A 26,528-nucleotide genomic window follows, 5' to 3' on the forward strand; every position below is an offset into this window, starting at 1 on the left:
TAAGGGGTTTCCAAGCAGCAAACTGGTGTCCATAACGGTTTCCTTAGTTTCCTAAAACAAAACACTACAAATCAACAAATCTTTGTCAAAGTTTCTGTGGTTAACTGATTTTAGACAATACTTGAATTCTTATGGTTACACATAGTACATTTTCTAAAGTTCCTAAGTTCCTATGACTACATTTCAAACTTAACACTCCCATACCTATGCTTCACAATTTTCTACTTCTTAATCAAACCAAACTCTTTTATATAATCAAATTTTAATTTCTTTATCAAAATATTTGCAACACTGCCATGGTTGTCCTTAATATAAACAGGGCTGTGTGTGTATATGATGAGTCATGCATTGTATTTGGCTTTGTGGTTTTCTAGGGCTTTTGATGTCATTGCTTAAAAACTGAAATTGGAGTATGTAGAACAGAAATAAGCAGATATTTCCATGAAGAATTATATGGAGTGCTTTTAGCTAGAGGAATATTACTCCTGGATATAGCATACTGGCACTGAGCTGTGGAAAAGAGCAGTAGTGCAGAACTACTAGTAGTGTGCTGGAGCATTGCATTAAGAAGCCAGAGTTCCTGGAAGCATGTATGGATCTTAGCTGTAAGTTGCGAGGAGCAGTGTTTTAACACAAGCCTGCTTGAGCATGAAGAGTATATGCCAGCCTCAGCTTCCCACACCTTCTAAAAGCTCAAGAGCCTGATAGCCAGGTATACTCACATTTATTCTTTAAACAGTGTGGATATATTATGTTACATCTTTACATAAATGTGAACCTGGGCATATGTCCCGATCCAATGTCGGGGAAGGTTTTGATATGATCCCAAGAGCGAGATTAAGACACAAATGAGGTCAAATGCTGTATACCCAAAAGAGCTTTTATTATCAAAAGTATCAAAAGTAGAAAATAGTAGCAATAGGATAGAATGGAAGAAAAAGGCAGAAATCAAGCAAGCAGTTGGGATAGAGTTGCAAGAATAGTCACCACAATGGATCCAGCGGCGTCCCGTTGGTCCTCGGTCTTCAACTCTTTGGTGATGGGTGCACACCACGGCTTGTCTCCACCGTTTTTTTAGAGGGCATAGTCCGATGCACGCACATACGTACTGTTCACGCGCTGTTCACGCGCTGCAGGTTTTGTGTGTCACACGACCTTCCTTCACATGATCAACACCAGAAACCAGTACCTTATCTCAAAGACTACAGTTTCCATGACCATGGTAGTCTACACATTCCTGCATGCTTTGCCAGCTCCAGCCTGTCTCCTCCCCTGGATGCCTCAGTGGCCTGGTAATCATCCTTATTGGACAGGGAAGTGTCCTGCTTAAACAAGCCATCCCAGAGACAAATGGCTCGAGATAAATAGTTCACAGTTCAGTCTCTCACAGCAAACAATCCTTGAGACGAATGGCTTGAGATGACAGTCCAGTCTCTTGCAACAAACAATCTTTGAGACAAATGGCTTGAGATAACAATTCAGTCTCTCACAGCATATTACTTGCACAGCTAGCTAGCTCTGAGGAAGCTCCCTTCGCTCCTCTGTCATGTAGAACGTTGCCTCCAGTGCATGTCCTCCGGAAGGACTGAGAAGATGCCAAGCACTGGGCAGGATAATCTGTTACCTGGTTGCTTTAAGAAGCTAAATTCTGAGAGTATGGTAGGATTTGGAGAGGACAAGCTCTTGCACCAATACTTTCTCCTCTCTCTGTAGCCTTGTTGCTAATAGCATTTAAGGTGTTGGGTTTGATCACGTTGAATTTTGTAACTGTTGTGAATAATCCTCCCCCTAACTAATAATGTTAGAGTTGCAGGTAACAGTTTTAGCTGGGGTTAAAAACAGAAATAAATTAAACAGTTTGGATATATATTTCCAGAAGGATATGTTACCAAAATCCAGAATAAAACTCCTTAACACCAATGTGAAGTTAAGAAGCAGGCACTTCGTTTATTGCAGCGCTGGGGACACGGGGGATCGCTCCTCCAAAGGCGTGTCCAACTTAGTATCAAAATCCATCGGTTTTTATAGACTTTTTCTGTCAGGTCATTGTTACATAAGCTCTTTACATAAAAATGCATACTATGCTCACTCTTAAATTTAACCTTTATAATGATTGGTCCTTTGATTATATAACCTTATCAATATTCTTATTTAAAAACAATCATTGGTCAGTTACACTTAGCTCTACTGACTGGAATCTTCAATACTCAAATTGAGATGGGAAGGGTAAGGGGGTTTCCAAGCAGCATAACTGGTGTCCATGACAGTTTCCTTAGTTTCTTAAAACAAAACCAGTAACTTCCTGGTGAGGTTTCCATGGTTAGCTATTTCAAACTTTTAACAATATTAAGGTTCTTATAGTCACACATAACACAGTTCCTAAAGTTTCTATGGCTACATTTCAAACTTAACAATCCTATACATTATGCTTCACAATTTTACTTCTTAATCAAACCTAACTCTTCTATGTGATTAAATTTTGATTTCTTTATCAGAATATTTGCAACAGATATATTGGAAGAGATGCTGCTTCTTCAGAGATTGAACTAATCCTTAATTATTTTACTTGATTTTTTTTTCTTTTTTTTTTTTTTTTCAGGGTGTTACACACATTGGCTACACAGATCTGCCTAGCAGAATGGCTACTCAGGCTAGTACTCTGTATTCCAATAATATTATCAAACTCCTAAAGGCTATTAGTCCTGACAAAGAGAACTTCTACTTTGATCCAAAAGATGAATTTGATTATGGGACTCTGGATCATGTTATTAGAGGAACTGTAGTAATGAAGGTAAGTTAGTAAATATTCTCTTCTTAATTTGTGAGTACATACTTCTACGTTTATCAGTGCTGTCTCTTTAAAATGCATTCAAAGATACTGCATGCCAACAGACTTCAGAGGTGGCTTGATGGAGAGTGTGGGTAACTGTATTCAGCTGAATATTCCTCTGTCCCTTTTTGTGAAGGGAAACCTCTTTGCTTTTATCTTCTTGTCAAGGTTAAACAAATACCTAATGTGTCTACTATTGAAAAATAAGAAAAAGATTAAATTTGCATGTTGTATTCGTGTGATAAAAGCATAGTTATTTAAAACATTTTTGAAACATTACTACAGGACCAGAAAAACATTCTTACTTTTTTTTTTTTTATAATAAATACATGTTTCTGTTCTTATAAGAGTAACTTCAGGAAAAAAAACACCTGGTGGAACTAGAATATGCAGGATAATTTAAGCTCTATTAGGAAATAATAAAGTACAAACTTGGGGCATGGGCCAGTATGGGCTCTCCTTGTGCAACTATTAGGAAATAATAATCTGCAGTTTAGGTAAGAGGTATTCATTTCTGTTGTTTTGCTGCATAATGGTGCCAACATTTTGTAATGCTTATTAATATCTACTCTGGAGGAGGCTTGTGTTGACTTCAGCTCGCTCAGACCACTAAAGTGGCGTGTACAACTTTTAGGTCTGACAGCTCCAGCAGTTGTTCCTCTAGAGGCCTGGAGAACAGCAAGAAACGTGAGACATCATGTCTGGAACCTTGCTGAGGTCTGGGTAGGCTCTGATTACAGTTCAGATCTGTAGCAGAACTTGCTTTTTCCAAGACCCTCTTTTATTTTGGATAAATGTTTTCCATTTAAGGAACTTTCCCTCTTTGTTTTGGTTCCTGCTTTCAAGCCCTGTGCTGTGTTTCCACCAGGTGCTCTTGGACACTGATTATTAAATTTTGTCCGAAAAATGTGTAAACCAGTATGGTTAACTTGGTCCAGCTGTACTGTTCATCCAGCCTTGCAAACTTCTGCTGATGCAGGGGGAAAAAGGAAGATGTTCTTGTGGCATGGCTCTAGGGTCTTAAGACTTATCTGAGTTGCAGGATTAAGAAGAGTAGACTCCTCAAACTATAAAGCATCTGCCATGTTAGGGATAACTGTAAATATCTCTTGTCAGGATGGCAAGGTGATTTTCCCAGCACCTCTACCAAATAACATTCCTCAAGGACCCCCTGTGAAGCAGAAGACTGTAGCAGAGCTGGAAGCAGAAAAAGCAGCTACTATTTCACCTTTTAGAAAAACTACGACTAGTGCATCTGTATACACAGCAGGTAGGCAACTTCCAGAGTTGGAGAATCGGTGTAGAGTGTTCCTCATTTGGCTAATACTTTTCAGTGACTCCTCATTTTACTCATTCAATTTAATAACTGGCTGGTGTATCCTAGTGCAAAATGAGTGTAGTGTAATAATTGCTTTTGAGAGGGGAAAATAAAATTTTAGAAGTTTAACCAAAAGTATTAATATTTCAAACAGTGCTGACTCATGCTGTGTGCATGTATGTGTGTTTGGCTTTATTTAAATATCAGTAAAATACTTAAAATTCTGAAGGACTCCTGCTAGGGACTGTGTCCATACTTTGCAGCAGAATCAATTTAATGCCATTGCTTTCTTCAGTCTTTAATGTATTGTATGAGACTTAAATGCCCACAGTCTACTGAAGGTATTGGGAACAAGACATTGTCTTGACAAATATTGGCTCTTCCTGTCATTTGGTATTCTGTGTGCGTCAGAACTTCTGCACAAGGTAATTAATGAATCGAGTATTCTTAATGTTAACCTCTGTTCTTCATACTCTTTCAGTCTTTCAAGTAGTATGTCAACATGATTGTGACTCTTCTACATTTTTGCTATAGAACAGGAGTGTGACAGGAGCCAGTGTTGGGGTAGAAATCTATCTTTGCTGCTTTGTCTGCATGCATGACAAAGATGTTGGTATTATATTTATGGATATATTTTCTATTGTAAAAGAACCACTAGCACTTAGAGCCTTGTAGTTGACAAAGATGATTCAGCTGATCTTGAAACAAGTCCATGCACAAAAGTCCTTTTTGCTTTTAGCTCAATACTGGACTACTGTTGTACAGAGTTTAAATGTAAGAAACAATTGAAAAGTCAGAAAAGTTTTGCTATGCTTTTCTTCTAGGTTTAGTGGGCATGTTAGGACTGGGCATCATAGCTCCTACTACTGCTTTCACACAAATGGTGATGATGTTTGGCCTAGCTGGAATAGTGGGGTACCATACAGTATGGGGTGTGACTCCTGCTCTTCGCTCTCCACTCATGTCAGTGACTAATGCTATCTCAGGTATGTAGCTGTCATACAACTTCTTGTTTTCTATTTGAAATAAACACCGCTCCTTTTACTTGAACTTTAGAAAAAGTCTGCTGATATGCCTTTTGAGATGCAAACTAGTTGGCATCTCTGAGTTGTCCTTGCTATTTATGAAAGTAACCTGGAACATACTCTTTCCAAGAGTATGTTTTTTCAAAAGAAAAGCAAATATGGTGCTGTGTATTTTTAATTTTTATAAGTAATTTTCAACTCTTAAACTGTTTGCTTTAAAGTTTGTTTTACTGGTGGGTTGACCCTGGCTGGATGCCAGGTGCCCACCAAAGCTGTTCTATCACTCCCCCTCCTCAGCTGGATAGGAGAGAGAAAATATAACAAAGGGCTCGTGGGTCAAGATAAGGACAGGAGAGATCACTCACCAATTATCGTCACGGGCAAAAAAGACTCAACTTGGGGAAAATTAACTCAATTTATTACAAATCAACCAGAGCAGGGTAATTAGAAATAAAACCAAATCTCAAAACACCTTCCCCCCACCCCTCCCTTCTTCCTGGGCACAACTTCACTCCCGGATTCTCTACCTAGCCCCCCGAGTGGCACAGGGGGACAGGGAATGGGGGTTGTGGTCAGTTCATCACACATTGTCTCTGCCGCTTCATCCTCTTCAGGGGCAGGACTCCTCACACTCTTCCCCTGCTCCAGCGTGGGGTCCCACCCACAGGAGACAGTCCTCCACAAACTTCTCCAACGTGGGTCCTTCCCACAGGCTGCAGTTCTTCATGAACTGCTCCAGCATGGGTCCCTTTCACGAGGTGCAGTCCTTCAGGAGCACACTGCTCCAGCGTGGGTCCCCCACGGGGTCACAAGTCCTGCCAGAAAACCTGCTCCAGAGTGGGCTCCTCTCTCCACGGGTCCGCAGGTCCTGCCAGGAGCCTGCTCCAGCGTGGGCTTCCCACGGGGTCACAGCCTCCTTTGGGCACCCGCCTGCTCCGGTGTGGGGTCCTCCACGGTCTGCAGGCGGATATCTGCTCCACCGTGGACCTCCATGGGCTGCAGGGGGACAGCCTGCCTCACCATGGTCTTCACCATGGGCTGCAGGGGAATCTCTGCTCCGGTGCCTGGAGCATCTCCTCCCCCTCCTTCTTCAATGACCTTGGTGTCCGCAGGGTTGTTTCTCTTACATGTTCTCACTCCTCTCTCCAGCTGTCATTTCTGTCTGTCCCAGCAACTTTTTTTTCCTTCTTAAATATGTTATCACAGAAGTGCTACCACTATCGCTGATTGGCTCGGCCTTGGCCGGCGGCGGGTCCGTCTTAGAGCCGGCTGGTATTGGCTCTGTCGGACATAGGGGAAGCTTCCAGCAGCTTCTCACAGAAGCCACCCCTGTAACCTCCGCCCCGCTACCAAAACCTTGCCATACAAAGCCAATACAGAGTGCTGCAGTTTCTCCTTTCATACAACACATCTTTCCTCCCAAAATGTTGCCCTGAAAATAACTTGTCTTTCATATTTTCTGCTTTCTTTTTTTTCCTCTCCTTAAACTATGTGTTTTGAAGAGGGGGAAAAAAGAAAAATTTCCTAACAGTGACCTGTAAGATGCATAACCTTATAAATATGTAAGATTTTATATATCTGTGTGTGTATATATGTGGCAGGTCATGAGTCTGATCTATTTTGACTATTAAAAGCAAAGTTTCTTTTATCGAACAAGTACTCGGAGGCTGACTCTGTGCTTGAGGTACTGTACTTCAAAACTACACTCACATACTATTTTTTTTCTTTTGAAACGTTTATATTGCTGAAAAAGATCATGGCAGTCTTTGTTTAAGTGTAACGTGGAGAGTAGGGGTAAAAATTTGAGTTGACTGGTATTTTTTTGACAAGTGGAAGGAAACTTGCTCTAGGTATAGAGCCTTTTAAGGTTCAGTAATACTTTTTTCCCTTTTAAATAGGACTAACTGCAGTTGGTGGACTGGTATTGATGGGTGGAAACTATCTCCCTGAAAACACTCCTCAAAGTCTAGCAGTGCTTTCAGCCTTTATCTCTTCAGTCAACATTGCAGGTATGAATGTTAGGTGGTGGGTTTTTTTGTTGGTTTCTTCCCCCCCCCCCCCCCCCAGGCTAACTTAAAGCACTTGTGTAATTCTTTTAATTCTTCTAGCTCTTACAGCGTGTAGATTCCAGAAATATTCTGGGAATAGGATCTGAGAGCATCCATCAATAAAGAAAAAAAACCAACAATATTTCATGGTAGCCACTGTATCTGGTTCACACACCAAGTGGTATAACCTTTTTTTATGGAAGCATTTAAATGTGTATTTTTCTTTTACGGTATCCTTTGGGTGATGACTACATAAAATAGCTTTTTCCTGTTGTCGTGGTTTCAGCCCAGCCGGTAACAAAGGACCACGCAGCCGCTCGCTCACTCCTCCCGCCCCCTCCGGTGGGATAGGGAGGAGAATCAGAAAGGAGAAAAGAAAAAAAAAAAACCGGAACCTCGAGGGTTGAGATAAGGACAATTTACTGGGACAACACAAAAAGAGAAGTTACAACAACAACAACGGTACTAATAAAAGAATATACAAAGCGAGTGATGCACAGTGCAACTGCTCACCACCCAGAACCCGACGCTCCGCCACTTCCCCCACCGAAAGCCGAGAGAGCACCCCCAGCCCGCTCCCCAGTTATATACTGAGCATGATGGCACATGGTATGGAATAGCTCCTTGGCTAGTTCAGGTCAGCTGTCCCGGCTGTGCCCCCTCCCAGCTTCCTGTGGAAATTAACTCTATCCCAGCTGAACCCAGGACACCTGTATATCCCAAGATGGTACTGCATTTGTCTTTGTATTCCTTTTCCCACTTGAAAAATATACTGGTGGTATAGAACAAAATTCTGCTTGCTCAATCTTCAAAAGTCCTAGCTTCATGAATAAAAAAAGATGCACAAGTGAGCAATGTGACTTATAAATACTATTTTTTGCTAGAGTAGACAGGGAAAAGAGCATAGTCGTAAACTAAGCTGTACCCTATAGTTCAGAGTAGAGTATGGAGCCAGAGCAAGTCCTCCAGGCTTTCATAAATTCCCTCCAAAGGTTAAAAAAGAAAACAGGATCTCACCCTGATTACACCTTTGTTTTCTGGTGGTTTTCCAGCTTTACTAGCTTTTCAGAGACTTTATTGGTGTCAGTTGCTAACTTTGTGTGGTAATATGGTTTAACCAAATATTTCTCTTTTAGCTTGGTATATGCTTAGTTTTAGATTTTGTTTCTTAAAAATTGTTGTTTTCTTTTGGCCAGGTGGGTTTCTAGTTACACAGAGAATGCTGGATATGTTCAAACATCCCACAGATCCTCCTGAGTACAACTACTTGTACTTACTTCCTGGTGGTGTATTTGTAGGCGGCTATGTAGCTGCTCTCAATGGTGGCTATAATATTGAACAGGTAAGAAGATAACTTTGTGGCTCTCAGCCTGCTGTTCACAGCAAGGTATGCTTCTTCACTGCTTACTCTGTTAAGGAGTTGTCATGGTTTAACCCCAGACAGCAACTAAGCACCACGCAGCCACTCACTCACTCCCCCCACCCAGTGGGATGGGGGAGAAAATCGGGAAAAAGAAGTAAAACTCATGGGTTGAGATAAGAACGGTTTAATAGAACAGAAAAGAAGAAACTAATAATGATAATGATAACACTAATAAAATGACAACAGCAATAATCAAAGGATTGGAATGTACAAATGATGCGCAGTGCAATTGCTCACCACCTGCTGATCGACACCCAGCTAGTCCCTGAGTGGCGATCCCCCCAGCCCCACTCCCCCCAGTTCCTAAACTAGATGGGACATCACATGGTATGGAATACCCTGTTGGCCACTTTGGGTCAGGTGCCCTGGCTGTGTCCTGTGCCAACTTCTTGTGCCCCTCCAGCTTTCTCGCTGGCTGGGCATGAGAAGCTGAAAAATCCTTGACTTGAGACTAAACACTACTTAGCAACAACTGAAAACATCAGTGTTATCAACATTCTTCTCATACTGAACTCAAAACATAGCACTGTACCAGCTACTAGGAAGACAGTTAACTCTATCCCAGCTGAAACCAGGACAGCTTCTAAGAACATGATATGCTTTGATCTTCTCTCTAATTTCCATGATATCCTCATTGCACAAAATACACATATGCAGCTTTCAGTTAAATGCCATAGCAATTTCTAGTATAGAACAAATTTTTCCATTGGAACAGGCATGTGTGTGCACACTGAACCATGATTTATCAGTTTCTAGCTGCACAGATTAGCTGTGTTTTGTAAGACTTCCCTCCTGTCTTCAGCTCTCAATAGGTTTGACAATTGCTAAATGCATCCAGATTACAGATCTGCCTCAGCTAGTGGCTGCTTTCCATAGTTTGGCTGCTGTGCTCACCTGTGTAGCAGAATACATGATTGAATATCCTCACTTCGCTACTGATCCAGCTGCAAACCTCACCAAGATTGTGGCGTACCTTGGCACATACATTGGCAGGGTGACTTTCAGTGGCTCTCTTGTTGCTTATGGAAAACTGCAAGGTGAGACCTTCCATTCAGAACTAAGTATTTGTTAAAGGTGTCTGTCCCCTGTTCCCCCCCCCCCAAGATTTAGCTCTGCCTTTAGACTGCTGTGTAATTGGAAAGAAACATTGTATTTTGCATCAGGTAAAAGTTTATATGTTTAATTATTATGAGTGTACTTTTTAAAATTCTCTTCTTGCTTGTGTACAGCTTTAGTTATGAATGGTTTGTCTTCAGTGCTTGGACATATTACTGCTATTAATTACCAAATCATATAAGATTCCCTCAGTTCATCTCATCTAGAAATGAGGGTTGCTTTATTGTTGTTAAGACACTGTACCTGACTCTATTTTATTTAACCCTTATGATCACAACTTCGTCTTCCTGAGCAGACATTTTAATTGAAACCCTAGTGTTGCTGGACTCAGTGAGCACTGCTAATATTTATGGGACTTTGTTCTTAGCATTGCAGGCTTCATTTAGGTAGGTAGTTTTGCAGTATCAGTTAAGACTGACTCACTTTAAACCATCCAATCCACTATCTATTTACCTACTATGCAAACTCCATGCCTCTTACTGTTTTAGTAAATATGCCTTCTAAATTAAACACTCGCTAATTCCTGATTCTTATGCACCTGAAGGTTTCTTTATTGCATTTATTTTTGGTTTTGTAAGCACACAGCTTTTGAGAGACTGAGATAGCTGGAACTTCTTAGTAAAGGTAGTAAGAGCTTCCTATTACTAATCTTGTTATTAGCCTTGCAATAGTTTCTTTGGGAAACATCTGTTTGCTTTCTTCAGTGTTTATGAGACCAGCCATTGAAGGAGGAAGCATGATATGGATGGAAAGCTGTCTTCTCTAATAATCTTTTGAAGGCTTTGTCAGTAGTATGTATTTCTGAGAAGAAATAAATGAGTAACTACTTAGCAATTATTTTCTTTCTCTTCTCCATCTTCCCCTCTCCACCCCTCCTAGTGATTTGTGCGCATGTCCCTGGTGAACTTCACTGCCTGTTTCAGCCCACTATCCTGGGGTTTTTTTTGTGTTCCCTCCCCCTTGTCATATCAGCACCATAATAGTAAGCTTGTCTATACTATTGAACTAGAGGTAGCAGGTCACACGCTTTGATCAGTTCATTCTTTCTCTTGAATTCAGCTAAATTTAAGAGACACTCGGTAAGTAATTACTTACACCAAAAGTAATGGATAATTATTTTTACTCTTTGCTGTGTGGTTTTAAAGCCTAGAGTGACGATAAATACTTGTCTTTTTAAACTGAATCACACAAATCCCCAAACCTCTCTTCCCTTCAAGACTCTGCCAATGTGGGAAGTCTGTGTGACTGAGGGTACTGGTGAACTAAAGCATTTGAAAGCAGGAGTATTTTATATTTGGGGTTATCTGTGTAGTCATATTTTTTCTAAGCATACAGCTTTTGAGTGACTGAGATAATACCTGTACTAAGAAGTTCCAGCTAAGAGCTTCCTATTACAGAGGTTCATGCACAGCACGCAAAGACTTGGGGCCAGAATTTAAGTAAGTTTAATGAAGAAAAAAAAAAAAAAAGGTGCTTTTCAAGAGGAAAAGAGGTCTTTGTGATTATTCTGAAACACCTGAGAGAGATTAGGAAGTAAAACAAGAGTTTAAACAGGAGTATTTGAGAATCTAGAATAAGTCTGAATATGTTGCAGTACTCCGTCAGCACAAGGTCTCAGCTTCAACTAACTTGTTTTATCTTCTGCTCCTCCTTTTTTTTTTTCCTCTTCTTTTTTTAATTTTTCTTTTGCTGAGGTATTCAGTCTTCTCTGGGGCAAGAGACAGGTTCTTCTGTATGTATGTGTCAATCTCTGAATACGCGTTTGACTGCAGGTGTCCTGAATTCTGCACCACTGCTCTTGCCTGGTCGACATGCATTGAATGCAGGATTGCTGGCTGCCAGTGTTGGAGGAATGGTTCCATACATGATTGATCCTGGTTACACTATTGGAATTACTTGTTTAGGTTCTGTCTCAGCTGTCTCAGCCATAATGGTAAGTTGGAAGGTGAAACAAATTAAACAAGCAGTTCATTCTTCAGCTTTGCAAGTTTCCTCTTGATGATTGTATTTTACCATCCTGAGTCACTATCATCATAGTGTCTGTATGTTAACTTGCAGTAGCAAGTAGCAACTGACTTTCCTAAATCTAGCTATAAAACAGAACTGTTCCAAAGAACAGGCATGTGTGCATATAATTACTTTTTGCAGCTATGACTTAATGGAGGCTTTTATATAATAAACTGATATTTTAAAAGACTTTTTGGAAAGTTCATCCTTAAAATACTTATAAAGGCACTGGATGTACAGGTTGTCATGATAAGAAGATTATCCCCATGTGTAACTTCTCCCATTCACTCACACCAGTTGTTGCAAAATTTACCCTACATATTACCATTCTGTAAACTGTCTTGCAAAGTCTGCTCAGTATGAATACTTTACTGGTATGAACAATTCCATGGAGCTGGTAGGATATTTTTGTGAGTAAAAATATGTGACTAAGCACAGGATGAGGACAGTGGAGTGCCTTCCTGTCCTCTCTCAGAAGGCGGAATCGGTAAGTCAAATCCTCAGGCCACAGCTTGATGTCTCCTACGTTGAAAATACTTGGATTGGGTTATTAAGTAACATCATATTTATTTTTTAATGCTACAGGCAGACTGTCCTCTTTGCATATTCTCCTTAGTCATGGCTTATGCTGAAGTGTATATTTTCTTTCCTTTTCCAGGGTGTCACTTTAACAGCAGCTATTGGAGGTGCTGACATGCCTGTAGTTATTACTGTCCTGAACAGTTATTCTGGATGGGCTTTGTGTGCTGAGGGCTTCCTACTGAACAACAACTTGCTGACCATTGTTGGTGCACTCATTGGCTCCTCTGGTGCTATCCTCTCTTACATCATGTGTGTGGTAAGAAGTGAGCAGAAATTGTGCTTGTTTTCAAAGTAATGAGAAACCTTATTCAGCATGTTTGCTAGGAAGATAAGCAATCAGAAGACCAGACTGCTAGGTGTTTAAAGACTAGAAAATTCTTGACTGAAACTGTTGGACTAGATGTCAGTCATCTCTCTCTGGTTTGGAGAGATACCCACTTCAAAACTGAGGAAAGCCTTTGCATTGACTTAGGCATTCAGGGTTTGAATCTGGGCTCAAATAGATATGATTACTTGTGCTCAGCTGTCTTTTTAGTCATGTCACTCCGCAGTGTTGTTAAACTAAATTTAAAATTTATCAGCAGGAGATAAGTAGTGAGTTCCTTTAAAAAAAAACAAAACAAAACCCAACAACAAACCAACACGTTTGGTTTGACTAGAGAGTAATTTAAAGTTTGGTTTTGGAAGTATAGGAGTGTGCTACTTTCTTCAGAGCAGCTACTTTGAAGTACCACGGGGTGGCAGCAGGCTTGCATTAATGTATTGCTGATACTAACGTCTGTGTCGGAGCAAACTTGAGCTTCAACTCTCTGTGTAATCATATTGCATTATTAGTAATAGTCTCCTTTTTTCCTGGAACATTTGTACAGAAGTCTCTTGTCTTCCCGTGTGTGTCTCCTTTTTGTTTTTGAAGATGGAGAGGTAATGACTTAAAGAAAACTGTTCACAGTGCAACAGCTGCCAGCCTCCTGATTCTCTGTTGTATAATTCTGTTTAACTTCTGCTCTTGTGTTCTTGTATGATCAGTGTTGCTATTCTCCTGTCCTGATGTTTTTCTATGGTCAGTCCTGGCTGTCGACTTTTACTTCCTCTCTACTGATAAATAGTGTTGTTATCATGTTAGAAATGTTCAGTATCATTCATTTTCATCTCTCTTGAGGAACAATTTCAGAAAAGCTTAAAAAAGTATTTTTGTGCAGCTTCATGGAGGTGAGTTCAAATGAACAATCCCAGGTATAAATTTTAAAGAATCTTGTCCTTTCCTGAACATTTTGTATCTCCTTATCAAAAGGAAATCAGATTATGTGGTTTATAGGATATCTTTTTATATATAAATATATATAATTTTTTGTATACAGTCAGAAATTTAGTAAATATCAGTAGAAAGATGATGCTTATGGGGTAACACAGGTATGAAAAGTATGTTCTTTAAAGATCAAATTCTTGTAAGTCTTAGTGAAAATATGATCTGTTGGATACATATTTACCAGTAGGCATAGTCATTATAGCTTCATTTTTCTTTTACTTTCCCCTTTTTATTGCTAGCTCCTCTCAGAACTCACAAAATTTTGAGATACTTGCATCTGTTGTTTGGAAGGATCTAGGTAAATAGGAAGACTGGGGAAATAATTAGCAAAATAGTTATGCAGTGACAGTGGCTTTCCTCTATGTATTTCTCAAACTTCAGGAAGTTTAGTTTTTGAGGTAATATTCTAGAAATCTTGTGCTGCTTCACATAAGCTTAGACAATTAAAGTTGATCAGCTAGTAAAATTAAAATTATTTTGTATAATTTCTAAACAATAAGCAGAATAACTTGTTTCTCCTCCAGAATTTTTCTTTTCTGCTTTACTTCCTTTAATGGAAATCATTACTTTTAAAAGTGTTCTTATAATCAAGGGATTCAGTATCAATGTCTTCAAGCTGTGTTTCAGGACAAAAAAATGTTCAAGAGTTTCAATAAACTCCTGCTTTAGGCTGTTGCAACCTGTGCTAATGAAGCAACACAGTTCCCCCCCCCCCATATGACTTTCATCTAAAGCAGTATATTTATTGAAGCTTATCTAGTACAGATTAAAAGGTGTTTGTGGAAACATCTTAATGGTTGAAAACTTCTTTTTACAACATTTCCAATTACTTTTTGTGATAAAACTGTAGCTTAATCATCCAAAGCCTATCCAGATAATCTCTTAAAGCTTTTACATGAGTTAATAAAATTGGCCAACATATATTCAGATAATATCTTAATTTTTGCACTCGTATCAGTTTGATTTTTCCACCCATCCCTCTTTGGTGCCTATTGAGGTGAGTTAAGGACAAAAAAAATTAACTTCAAAACAAAAAAGCAAAGGCCTGTACTGTTCGCTCATCCTGTGAATTGTGACTTCTTTTAAAACACTAACACAACATAACTTTTTCAGAACATTTGATTGTATTAGCATGTCCTTCTCTCTCTCTCTCTCCCCCTCCCTCCCTTTCTTCCCCCCCCCCCCCGAGTGAATACTTGATTATTGCAACTGTAGTATTAGTATGCTTAGGGATGGGGAAAATGCTTCAGGTAGAAGAGGAACCATTAATTGGGGTGATGAAAGAGAGCAAGAGAAGGGACAAATTGTGTTACTCTTACAAATTGTATGCTGGCCCATCACCTGTACTAGCTGTGTGGTTTATGTGGGCACAGTGTGGTATGCAAGGACTTGGAGTTCTCAGGGATGAAGGGTTTGGTTTTCCCTGGCTGGAAGCTCCTGGCCAGTATCACCTGTGTATGCACAGCAGAGAGGGCTTTTTGCTGGTGGTTGGATTATCTGTGAATGGTGAAGCCTGCACTTTGTTCATATGTTTGTGGTCTGTGGTGGTAAAGAAGGTGAAAGAGGCTATAGAGGACTTACCACAGTGCCCCATGCTGGGTAGGTCTTAGCTGCGTTGATTAATTGTTGCTTGATGAGGCCTTGGCTCATTTTCATAGAATCATAGAATCGTTTAGGTTGGAAAAGACCCATCAACCATACCCACTAAACCATGCCCTGAAGTGCTTTATCTACACGCTTTTTGAATACCTCCAGGGATGGTGACTCAACCACTTCCCTGGGCAGCCTGTTCCAATGCCTGACAACCCTTTCAGTAAAGAAATTTTTCCTAATATCCAATCTAAACCTCCCCTGGCGCAACTTGAGGCCATTTCCTCTTGTCTTATCTCCAGCCACCTGACAGGAGACCAGCACCCACCTCACTACAACCTCCTTTCAGGTAGTTGTAGAGAGCGATAAGGTCTCCCCTCAGCCTCCTTTTCTCCAGACTAAACAACCCCAGTTCCCTCAGCCGCTCCTCATAAGACTTGTGCTCCAGGCCCTTCACCAGCTTGGTTGCCCTTCTCTGGACACGCTCCAGCACCTCAATGTCTTTCCTGTAGTGAGGGGCCCAAAACAGAACACAGTACACAAGGTGCGGCCTCACCAGTGCCAAGTACAGGGGAACAATCACTTCCCTGCTCCTGCTGGCCACACTATTTCTGATACAGGCCAGGATGCTATTGGCCTTCTTGGCCACCTGGGCACACTGCTGGCTCATATTCAGCCAGCTGTCAACCAGCACCCCCAGGTCTTTTTCTGCCAGGCAGCTTTCCAGCCACTCTTCCCCAAGCCTGTAGCGCTGCACGGGGTTGCTGTGACCAAAGTGTAGGACCTGACACTTGGCCTTGTTGAACTTCATACAATTGGCCTCGGCCCATCAATCCAGCCTGTCCAGATCCCTCTGTAGAGCCTTCCTGCCCTCAAGCAGATCAACCCTCCCTCCCAACTTGGTGTCATCCGCAAACTTGCTGAGAGTGCACTCGATCCCCTCGTCTAGATCATTGATAAAGATATTAAACAGAACTGGCCCCAATACTGAGCCCTGGGGAACACCACCTTTGACCGGCTGCCAACTGGATTTAACTCCATTCACCACAACCCTCTGGGCTCGTCCATCCAGCCAGTTTTTCACCCAGTGAAGAGTGCACTTATCCAGTCCACAAGACGCCAGTTTCTCAAGGAGTATGCCATGAGAGACAGTGTCAAAGGCCTTGCTGAAGTCAAGGTAGACAACATCCACAGCCTTCCCTTCATCCACTAGGTGGGTCACCTGGTCATAGAAGGAGATCAGGTTGGTCAAGCAGGACCTGCCTTTCATGAACCCATGCTGGCTGGGCCTGATCCCCTGGTTGTCCTGCACATGCGATATGAGTGCACTCAAGATGAACCACTCCATAATCTTCCCCAGTACCGAGGTCAGGCTGACAGGCCTGTAGTTCCCTGGATCCTCCCTCCGACCCTTCTTGTAAATGGGCGTCACATTGGCAAGCCTCCAGTCATCTGGGACCTCCCCCGTTGACCAGGATCGCTGATAAATGATGGAGAGTGGCTTGGCAAGGACCTCCGCCAGCTCCCTCAGTACTCTTGGATGCATCCCATCTGGTCCCATAGACTTGTGAGTGTCCAGGCAGCATAGCCGGTCATTAACTATTTCCTCCTTTTGAAGCCTTCTGTACCACCCCCTTTTTGCCAGACTTCCCTCCTCTTTCCTCAGCTCCGTGGTGCATAGCCAGGCAAGAGTGCTTCAATCTCATGCTTGCTTTGTGTGGATTCTCAGATTTCTAATATTTGAACTTTTTTTCCTTTGGTGTGGTCTTACTGTTGTCTTTCGGTTTAGATATGAGTAGAAAGTGCTTTGCTGCTTGTAAGCTTAGCGTGTGTAACATCTGAAGAGGATATTCTTCTGTCTAGACTGTCTTACCTGACACTTAACTGATGCAGTATACTAAGTAGTCTGTTTTTCTCTTTGAAGGTTTAATATTGTGATACACATCAGAGGCAGCATCTTCTTAGAGGATATGAACTACTGCCCACTGCAGTCAGTAGAAAGATGCTGATTTCACAGAGCCTGCATTTGTGTGCCTGCCTTACCGTATCTGAAACAGTGATGATGTATGTCCTGTCCCACTCGGTGGGCTCAGGGGAGGTGATCTTTTAGATAGTCCGTTGCTGCACACAGGAGTCATGACAATGACTCAGGAGGGACAGGGAAAATTTCAACACCCCGTTTCGCTCAGCAAATCCCAGGGCAGGAGTAATGACAATAGCTCCTAAATGCTTGAAATATGTTTTATTTAACTTATAACACAAGTGTGGCTAAATTTGGCATAGCAGATATTTCGAATAAAAAACTTGACACCTAACAGCCATAGCAAAATATTCCTAACAACAAAGTAGGAGGAAGATAAGAGATAAGAGAGAAGAAAGAGAAAAAAGGAGAGGTAAGTATCACCACCCTTGGATCCAGCGAAGAAAGAGTCTCGGTATTAGCTGTCTGGATTCCTCAGGCAGCAGGCGTGCACCTGGGGTTGGTCTCCCCTCCTTTTATACCCTCCTCCGAGAGCCCTTCGCCGAGCATCGTGGGGTTTTCTTGAAAGTTCTTGAGGAGGGTGTGTGTGGGGGGTGGGGTGTCACTGATGCCCCCTTATCCCATTTAACTTGTTTACACAACTGCTGTGGTAAGGGCCTGTGGCAAAACTCCGAACCTGTGACAAAATGTCCGAAGCACAACCGCTAGAAAACTTCCCAGAAAGACAATCGCCAGAAAGCCTCTTTGAGGCACAACTGCTAGAAAGCCTCCCAGAAACAGTTCACTACCCCACCTCTGCAGGGCACGTCCTGTCTTGGCTGCTTGTGGCTACCTGCTTGGTTGTTTGAGACAAAATGGTTGCCAGTCTCTCACAGTCTCTTGGTCCCTCACAATGTATCAGGATAAACAAAAGTTCTAACATCTTTGTTGTGCTTATTTGCTAGATGTGGAATTTCACAGAATCACACATCTTCTCAGGCTATAGCAAAAACCTGTGGAGTTGCATGATTTGAAATGTCAGTGGAAAATGGACACTTGGAAGCATACTTTTGTGTGGGTGTTTCCTTTTGCTTGTATGTGTGCCTCTCCAGATCCATTCTTAAATTTTGCTGTGGTTTCTGGGCTAGCACAGCAGATGTATGACACATATGTTTGTTTAAAGAAGCGATTTATCCTGTTCCTTTCCTGCTTCTAAAGTTTTGTTTACTGCAATTTTGCCTATTTCCAGATATTGCTTTGGGACCATGCTCACAAGGAGACATGCCAGTAAAAGCATTTAGCCAGTTGCTTTTCCTGGCTATGTATCTACAGAGCCAAATTTTCAGGATGTGTTCTCTTAAAGCTCCTAGTTTAAGATCTCTTGTTCCCCTTTGGTGCTCTGACAGTAAGTTAATGGCCCCTTTCAGTTCATTACAATTTGTTTTGAGTTAGTATTTCGTTAGTTTGGTGTGGCTACTTAGCTTTGTTCTGTTCTTTTCTGTCTTGCTGTAGGAGCTTTGCTTCTGTGCTATCTCTAAGAGATATGTGGCTTCCATGCTGTTATATAGCAGTTCTGTGCTTATGTGTTGAATTGCTCAAGAACTTAAGAAAATATCTTGCAAAAATTGTGTGTATATTTTATTTATATATATATGAAAATAAAAACCTCTCACCAAATATGCATTCTTTTATAGCCCTCCCTTTTAAGAACAGAAAGATTCCAATATTTGCTGAGATTTTTTTTTTTAATTTGTGTTGGTTTGTTCTTTGCCTTGGGGAAATGCTGATGATCTCTTGTTACATGTGTAATGTGTTAGAAGCTGATGTTTGGCTATTGCTGTTTTAATCTAGGTCTATGTTTTAAGGAGCCTGTTTTAAGAAGTTTTGAGTTGAAAACAGGCAAAACCAGCAGACAAAGACTATTGTCAGGAAGGTTTTAATATTCTCAGAAGTTTTATTTGTGGTCATCTCCTCTCCTTTGTTTTAGGATTTCATCTTTAGCTGATCAGAAAACTCTTGTCTTTCAGGCTATGAACCGTTCCCTTGCAAATGTGATTCTAGGGGGCTATGGCACCACATCAACAGCTGATGGGGAGCCCATGGAAATTACTGGAACCCACACGGAAATCAATGTGGACAATGCAATTGAAGTGATAAAGGAAGCCAATAACATTATTATTACTCCTGGTAAGACGCTCTTGACTCATACAGCAAGATGTTCAGAGGATGTATTATTAAAAAAACCCAAACCAACACAACAAAAAAAACCCCAAGACAAAACAAAAACCCTGTAGCCTGTCTTGCAGTTGCAACATAGCAGCAGCATGTCAAATGTTGACTGGGATTGTGGGATCTGTTTTTGTTCACAGGTTAGTCATCATTCCTCTGTGTAGAAATGTGTATGTCACTTTGTTTTTCCTTGTGTGTGTGTCTCTTCAAACTTTGTCCTATTTACTTAGATTTTAAATTCTTCAGGACAGAGGCTCTCTTTCGTAAATTATATTTACAGTTCATTTTGTGTACAGCTGTTGTGGTGCGAGTTTCCAAGCACTACCACAGTACCAATGGTACAAATAACAAAATATCTGTCCCTTAAGTTACTGAAAGAGAGGATTTTGTTTATGCTTCTTGTCTACTTGCTCAATTCTGCATTGTTTTGTTAAAAAGCCTGCAGAAAAAAAAAATTCAAACTTAATTAGTATCCAATAAATACTGGAATTAAAGTAGAAAAAATCTGAAAACCAAAATCCTGAGTGCTCTGAAACTCTTATGTTGGCCATAGGCTTATATAGTTCAATAGCACATTTCCTGTTAGGAGAAGTCAGGTGGGGAGTAGTTCAAGACTTGTTTTCCTTCAAATGAATGGCACAACCATTTTGTTAAATTATATTTTAGCATCGGAATGAGAAGAATGCTAAAAATTGAAGTAGTCTTTCATTTTGCTTCAGCTTAAATGAAAACATCAGTGAGATGGGGTTCTAATTTGGGAAGTTAACTTTGTTTCAAACAAAGCTTGCAAACATCTTCAAGGAGTTTGTCTCTTGCTCCTGTGGTCAAACCTTGAGGACACCATTAATAATTTATACTCTGCATTTTCTTCCTGGGCTTTATTTATTGCTCTGCTGAATTAATTCAGATAGAAAGACTGAAAAGATTATTTGCTGCTAAAAGCCATATTCAGCTACTGAATTATAGTGGTCAGGCTGAAACTCCCCTGGGAATATATAAGTATCTGATGTATATATTGGTTTTTTGTTTATTTTTAATTATGAGAGCTTCTGTTTGTGTGGAAGGTACACTTATTCCCCATAACTATTCTGTCTGCACTGAAACAAAAAAAATAGCTTAAAATTTGGAAATTCTTTCAGGTTATGGTTTGTGTGCAGCAAAAGCTCAGTACCCCATAGCTGATCTAGTGAAGATGTTGAGAGAACAAGGGAAAAATGTCAGGTAAGTACTTTACTTGATGAAAAGTATTATTAATTTTTTTTTAATTCCACTAAAATCTCCTACAAGTCTGTGTTTTGGTTTAATTTTTCTTTCAGCAGTCATTCTTATGCTGATCTCTCTCAGAAATACTAGCTGGAGGAATGCTCTAGTCTTATTAACTTATAGCTGAATATCTAGAAATTTCATGCTTTAGTGTAAAAGGTATTTCTACCTTTTACTATTTCAGGGAATTAAGATCCCTTAGACTGTTCTTAAATTTGGGTTTTGGAAGTAGCCCCAGCAGTTGGAGAATAATTTTATTTCTTGTTTCTTTGTTTGTTTGGTGTCATGCTGAAGTTTAGTTAAAAAGAATGGTTTTAAAATTTAATACTACTTTATTGTAGCAACAAAATCTTACTTTTTTTTGTAAGGTAAGTTAGCTAGCTCCTTTAGATACATACGCTCTGCCTTTAGATATAGTAGTATTTTTCTACAAAAAAAGCAGTGAAGTTTTTTGAAAAATAAAATTTCAATGTAGCTTTTTGTATTCTGTTCAAGAGAACAGTTAGCAACCTTTTCTAAAGGTGGATTTTGGAGAACTCTGTCGAAAATTGTTACTGTGTGGAGTAATTGCAACAGCTGACTTCAGTGCAGGGAGAATAGTTTTTCCTCTATGGGGAGAGAGAACAGGCCTAACTTAAGTAAGTGCTTTGAATTGCCTCCTAGGGAAACCTCCATTAAGGAGGATTCTTTACTAGGCAAAAGTAGCTTTATTTTATTTAAGTCCTAATTTCCTAAGGAAACTGACCCCTCTGCTTGTGAAACTGTTTGTGAATAGTTAAAGGGGTGCAATGGGAAGAGTTGAGGATTCTAGGCAGGAAATGAGGGCATCCTTGCAGTATGGAGAAAGTGTTTGCTGGGGTCAGTCTGGTATGAAATGGAAGAGTAGATCAGGTAGCAGCCTCTGCACCAAGAACACAAGACTTATTTCTTTCCTGGGATTGCGGCGACTCAATCAAGCTCTCAAGCTCTCTGTGCAAGATTCCCTTTATTTCACAAAAGAATCCAACTTATATATGTTTCAACAAAGATCTAGAAAGAACTAACGGCACACAGCCAATACTACTAACACAGGAGCGCATATCTGGCCCAGCTGGGATGTTTGCCAGTCCTCAGAACAGTTAAAGATAAAAACATTCCATAGACATACTCGTGACTGTCTTCAGCCACATCTTCCCAGGCCTACACAAGGCCATCCTCCAACCTGACCTTGTGAAACTAGTTCTTCAAAGGCTTGGCAAACATGCAGCACAACAAATTCTAACAGTCACTCTTGAAAACAAATGCCAGGTGTTCTGAGCTGCTCCCACAGGGATAACTGACTTGCATTAATAGCAACCCAAAAAAAACCCACCCAAAAAAACAAACCACAAACCAAAAAAACCCCAAAACCAAAAAACTCCACAAACACCCCCCCCCAAAACAAGCAAACAAACAAAAAAACACCCCCAAAAACCCAACCAAACAAAAAACCACCACCCCACAAAAAAATGGACAGTAACATCCAATTCTGACTGGCATGTTTGAAACAATGCTGGAAAAAATTTAACCACACTGTAATGTTAGATGCCCTCTTTTGGTTAAAAATCCACAGTCTACATTACCTTTTTACTCTTCTACTAACCCCTTCTGCACTCTGGGATAGCTAAAGACATTCAGTGTGTATTGATGAGAGGTGTCTTGCAGATGCTCAAGAGCTCCTGTGTTTGGACTGATGTGCTGCACACAGTGTCTCTGTTAAAAGTACATCTCCTGTCTGTTATATTCCTTGAAATCCTCATAAGTCAATCCATGTGATCTTATGTTAGCAGCAGAATTTTAGCTTCCACAGGATATACTGCCTGATTTCCGTTTGCCTCTTCCAAGCATTAGGGCTGTGGTATCTTCTCTCACACCATGCTTTTAAGGTTTCTAAAGTCAACTAGAGCAGGTTGCTTAGGATCTTGTCCAGTTGGATTTTGAATATTCAGTCTCCAGGGATGGAGATTTGACAGCCTCTCTGGGCAATCTGTTCCAATGTTCAATGAGTAAATGCACCACCACACACCCTTAGAGTAAAATGGGTTTTTCTTGTATTTAAATTTGTGACCATTGCCTCTTGTCTGTTCACTGGATACCACTGAGAAGAATCTGGCTCTGTCTTCTTTACTGCCCTCCATCAGTATTTATACACAGTGATAAGATTCCCCTGAGCCTTCTCTTCTCCAGGCTGAAGAATCCCAGCTCTCAGCCTTTCTTCTCATGACAAATACTCCAATCCCTTAAGCATTTTAGACCTACTCTTATCAGGTTCCCATAAATTTTTGTTATTGCAAGCAATACTGTTATTAGAGTTCTTTGAGTATTGCATGGAAGGATTATTGGAGTGCACATGGCCAGTCCCATGGACTTATTCTGCTGGAGTGCTACTCCAAAAAACAGAGATAATTCTTAGGTGCTAGTATTGGCCCAATTCCTTTCCTCCTTCAGTTTTTCATAGACCTTATAGGTATTGAAAGTACTGGAAAGCTAACATCATGCCTCCCTTGCTGATTGATTGGGAAACTATTTTCTAATTATGGTAATTAATATTTTAAAATCAGTCAATGTTCAGTTTTCATTTGAAACAAGATATTTGGACAGATGCTGGTTAGCCAGACTCATTCTCTGATTTCCATGTGTTTATTTTAATCAGATGGTGACTTTCCTTTGGAATCAATACTCCAGCAGTTAGTGGGTGGTTTTTTTTTTGGTTTTGCTTTTCTTCTTCCACTGTTTTTCCAAGTTCATGGAAAAGTTGCATATATAAGTCTTCACAGTGTTTTACAGCATGTATTGTGATGGATAACAGCAGGGTTGTTGTAGGGTTTAGCAGCAATTACTTGTTAGCGTTCACCCAGAATGTTGCAATTTTGCATATTAAATTGCTTTTTAGATGTATTTGTGCATGCATACATGAGAAATGAGGATGTGTGCTGGTGTATCTGATTCCTGGAGCAGTTCTCTTAACACCTTATTTCTCCATGTTTAGCAAAAGCTGTGCGTGTGTCCAAACTGCATTAAAAATTTTGAAGACCCATTAGTTGTGCAACAAAAGAACCTTTCTTGGTGTCCTGGTTTTGGCTGGGATAGAGTTAATTTTCTTTCTAGTAGCTGGTATAGTGTTATGTCTTGGATTCAGTATGAGAAGAATGTTGATAACACACTGATGTTTTCAGTTGTTGCTAAGTAGTGTTTATCCTAAGTCAAGGATTCTTCAGCTTCTCATGCCCAGCCAGCAGGAAGGCTGGAGGGGCACAAGCAGTTGGGAGGGGACACAGCCAGGACAGCTGACCCAAACTGGCCAAAGGGGTATTCCATACCATGTGACGTCATGCCCAGTATGTAAACTGGGGGGAGTTGGCCTGGGGGCTGTACTGGGTTTGTGTGGCAAGGTTTTGGTAGCAGGGGGGTTACAGGGGTGGCTTCTGTGAGAAGCTGCTAGAAGCTTCCCCTATGTCCGACAGAGCCAATACCAGCCGGCTCTAAGACGGACCCGCCACCGGCCAAGGCTGAGCCAATCAGCGATAGTGGTAGCGCATCTGTGATAACATATTTAAGAAGGGAAAAAAGTTGCAGGACAGACACAGAAACGGCAGCCGGAGAGAGGAGTGAGAACATGTAAGAGAAACAACCCTGCAGACACCAAGGTCAGTGAAGAAGGAGGGGGAGGAGATGCTCCAGGCGCCAGAGCAGAGATTCCCCTGCAGCCCGTGGTGAAGACCATGGTGAGGCAGGCTGTCCCCCTGCAGTCCATGGAGGTCCATGGTGGAGCAGATATCCACCTGCAGCCCGGGGAGGACCCCACGCCGGAGCAGGTGGGTTCCCGAAGGAGGCTGTGACCCCGTGGGAACCCTGCGCTGGAGCAGGCTCCTGGCAGGACCTGTGGACCCGTGGAGAGAGGAGCCCACTGAGCAGGTTTTCTGGCAGGACTTGTGACCCCGTGGGGGACCCACACTGGAGCAGTGTGCTCCTGAAGGACTGCACCTCGTGAAAGGGACCCATGCTGGAGCAGTTTGTGAAGAACTGCAGCCCGTGGGAAGGACCCACGTTGGAGAAGTTCGTGGAGGACTGTCTCCCGTGGGAGGGACCCCACGCTGGAGCAGGGGAAGAGTGTGAGGAGTCCTGCCCCTGAAGAAGATGAAGCGGCAGAGACAATGTGTGATGAACTGATCATAACCCGTGTTCCCTGTCCCCCTGTGCCACTCGGGGGGCTAGGTAGAGAATCCGGGAGTGAAGTTGTGCCCAGGAAGAAGGGAGGGGTGGGGGGAAGGTGTTTTGAGATTTGGTTTTATTTCTAATTACCCTGCTCTGGTTGATTTGTAATAAATTGAGTTAATTTTCCCCAAGTTGAGTCTTTTTTGCCCGTGACGATAATTGGTGAGTGATCTCTCCTGTCCTTATCTTGACCCACGAGCCCTTTGTTATATTTTCTCTCTCCTATCCAGCTGAGGAGGGGGAGTGATAGAACAGCTTTGGTGGGCACCTGGCATCCAGCCAGGGTCAATCCACCACAGGGCAGATCACTGCTCGGGAACTAACTGGGCATCGGTTGGCGAGTGGTAAGCAATTGCATTGTGCATCACTTGCTTTGTATATTCTAATTCTTTTATTATTATTATTGTCATTTTTTGATTATTATCATTATTATTAGTTTCTTCCTTTCTGTCCTATTAAACTGTCTTTATCTCAACCCATGAGTTTTACTATTTTTTTCCCAATTATCTCCCCCATCCCACTTGGTGGGGGGGAGTGAGCGAGTGGCTGCGTGGTGCTTAGTTGCTGGCTGGGGTTAAACCATGATACTTGGCTAATGTGATGACAGTGTTGCATGCTTTTGGCTTTCCTTTCAGTGCTTCTGTGTCGGCAAGGTTTATTTTTTATCAGCCTTGGTGATATAAAAGATTATTGGTTTTGCCTTTTATGTTGGCTTTGCAGGGGAGAAACATGAATGAATTCTTGAAATAACTGGATTATACTTGAAATTAGTCAATTTCAGGAAGGGATCACTGCAGTGGTTACCTAGTATTTTAATGAAATAAATCTGTATTTACAGTTTGTGGTCATTTAGGCCTTTCATCACTTTGCGGAGCTCCATGGTGTTCATTGAGTGCAGCTGCTGTCCCTCTGGTTTCAGTAGGCCTGGAGTGCCTCAGACCCTAGTATGCTCACCATCCAGATGTAGTGACACTCTCACACATCTGCTGTGGAAGGGTGCCAGTGTGGACATATGGTTGTTTATAATGCCCATACCGTGCCAAGAAAAATTGCATCTGTCATATGGTCTTTTTTTGCTTCATGGCTCATGATTGTTCTAGAGACACTGCTGTTTTCATTTACTTTGACTATAGCCATAACATTCTCAGTGAAAAGCACAGATTATATAACATGATGCATAACCTTTTATGACTAGGGTTTAAATTTAGAAATAGGGGAGAGTTTGGAAACTTCAGACTGTTTTAGTTATTAAATTGCATAGCTAACATCATCACTTACTTGAGATGGTCTTGCAGATCACATCTTTAATGCATTAGTAGGATCACATAGAAAGCTGGATACTGCTGACCCTTCATTATAGCTTTTCCTTGTTATGGATGGGAAAAACAACAAAACTTTTCATAGGCTAAATCCCGCAGTCCCCAGAATTCATTGGCCTTGGAGAGGAAATGCATGTTCTACAACTAGTGTTGTATTTCTGCAAAGTTACAACTGAATAAATTGGTAAGGTGAGAACTTTCAACAAAGTTCTTTAACCATATGCTGTGTTGTTTGTAGGCCCCTAGTTGTGAAATTCAGACTTCTTATATATAATTAAA

The 26,528-nt window shown here is 41.2% G+C and overlaps 1 protein-coding gene across 1 annotated transcript in view; it reads left to right on the forward strand.

Moving 5' to 3' along the window:
• LOC121232753 (NAD(P) transhydrogenase, mitochondrial-like) overlaps nucleotides 1-20,674 on the forward strand; it is a 59,875-nt gene extending 39,201 nt beyond the window's left edge. Inside the window, 10 exon segments of the mRNA XM_041121155.1 lie at nucleotides 2,600-2,791; nucleotides 3,947-4,100; nucleotides 4,973-5,134; nucleotides 7,072-7,182; nucleotides 8,418-8,563; nucleotides 9,447-9,681; nucleotides 11,533-11,693; nucleotides 12,426-12,605; nucleotides 19,233-19,392; nucleotides 20,574-20,674. Of these exon segments, the coding sequence (XP_040977089.1) occupies nucleotides 2,600-2,791; nucleotides 3,947-4,100; nucleotides 4,973-5,134; nucleotides 7,072-7,182; nucleotides 8,418-8,563; nucleotides 9,447-9,681; nucleotides 11,533-11,693; nucleotides 12,426-12,605; nucleotides 19,233-19,392; nucleotides 20,574-20,659 (1,587 nt within the window). The 3' untranslated portion in view covers nucleotides 20,660-20,674.
• Nucleotides 20,675-26,528: the final 5,854 nt, after the last annotated feature.

Source organism: Aquila chrysaetos, chromosome W, assembly GCF_900496995.4.
Source record: "Aquila chrysaetos chrysaetos chromosome W, bAquChr1.4, whole genome shotgun sequence".
NCBI lineage: Eukaryota > Metazoa > Chordata > Aves > Accipitriformes > Accipitridae > Aquila > Aquila chrysaetos.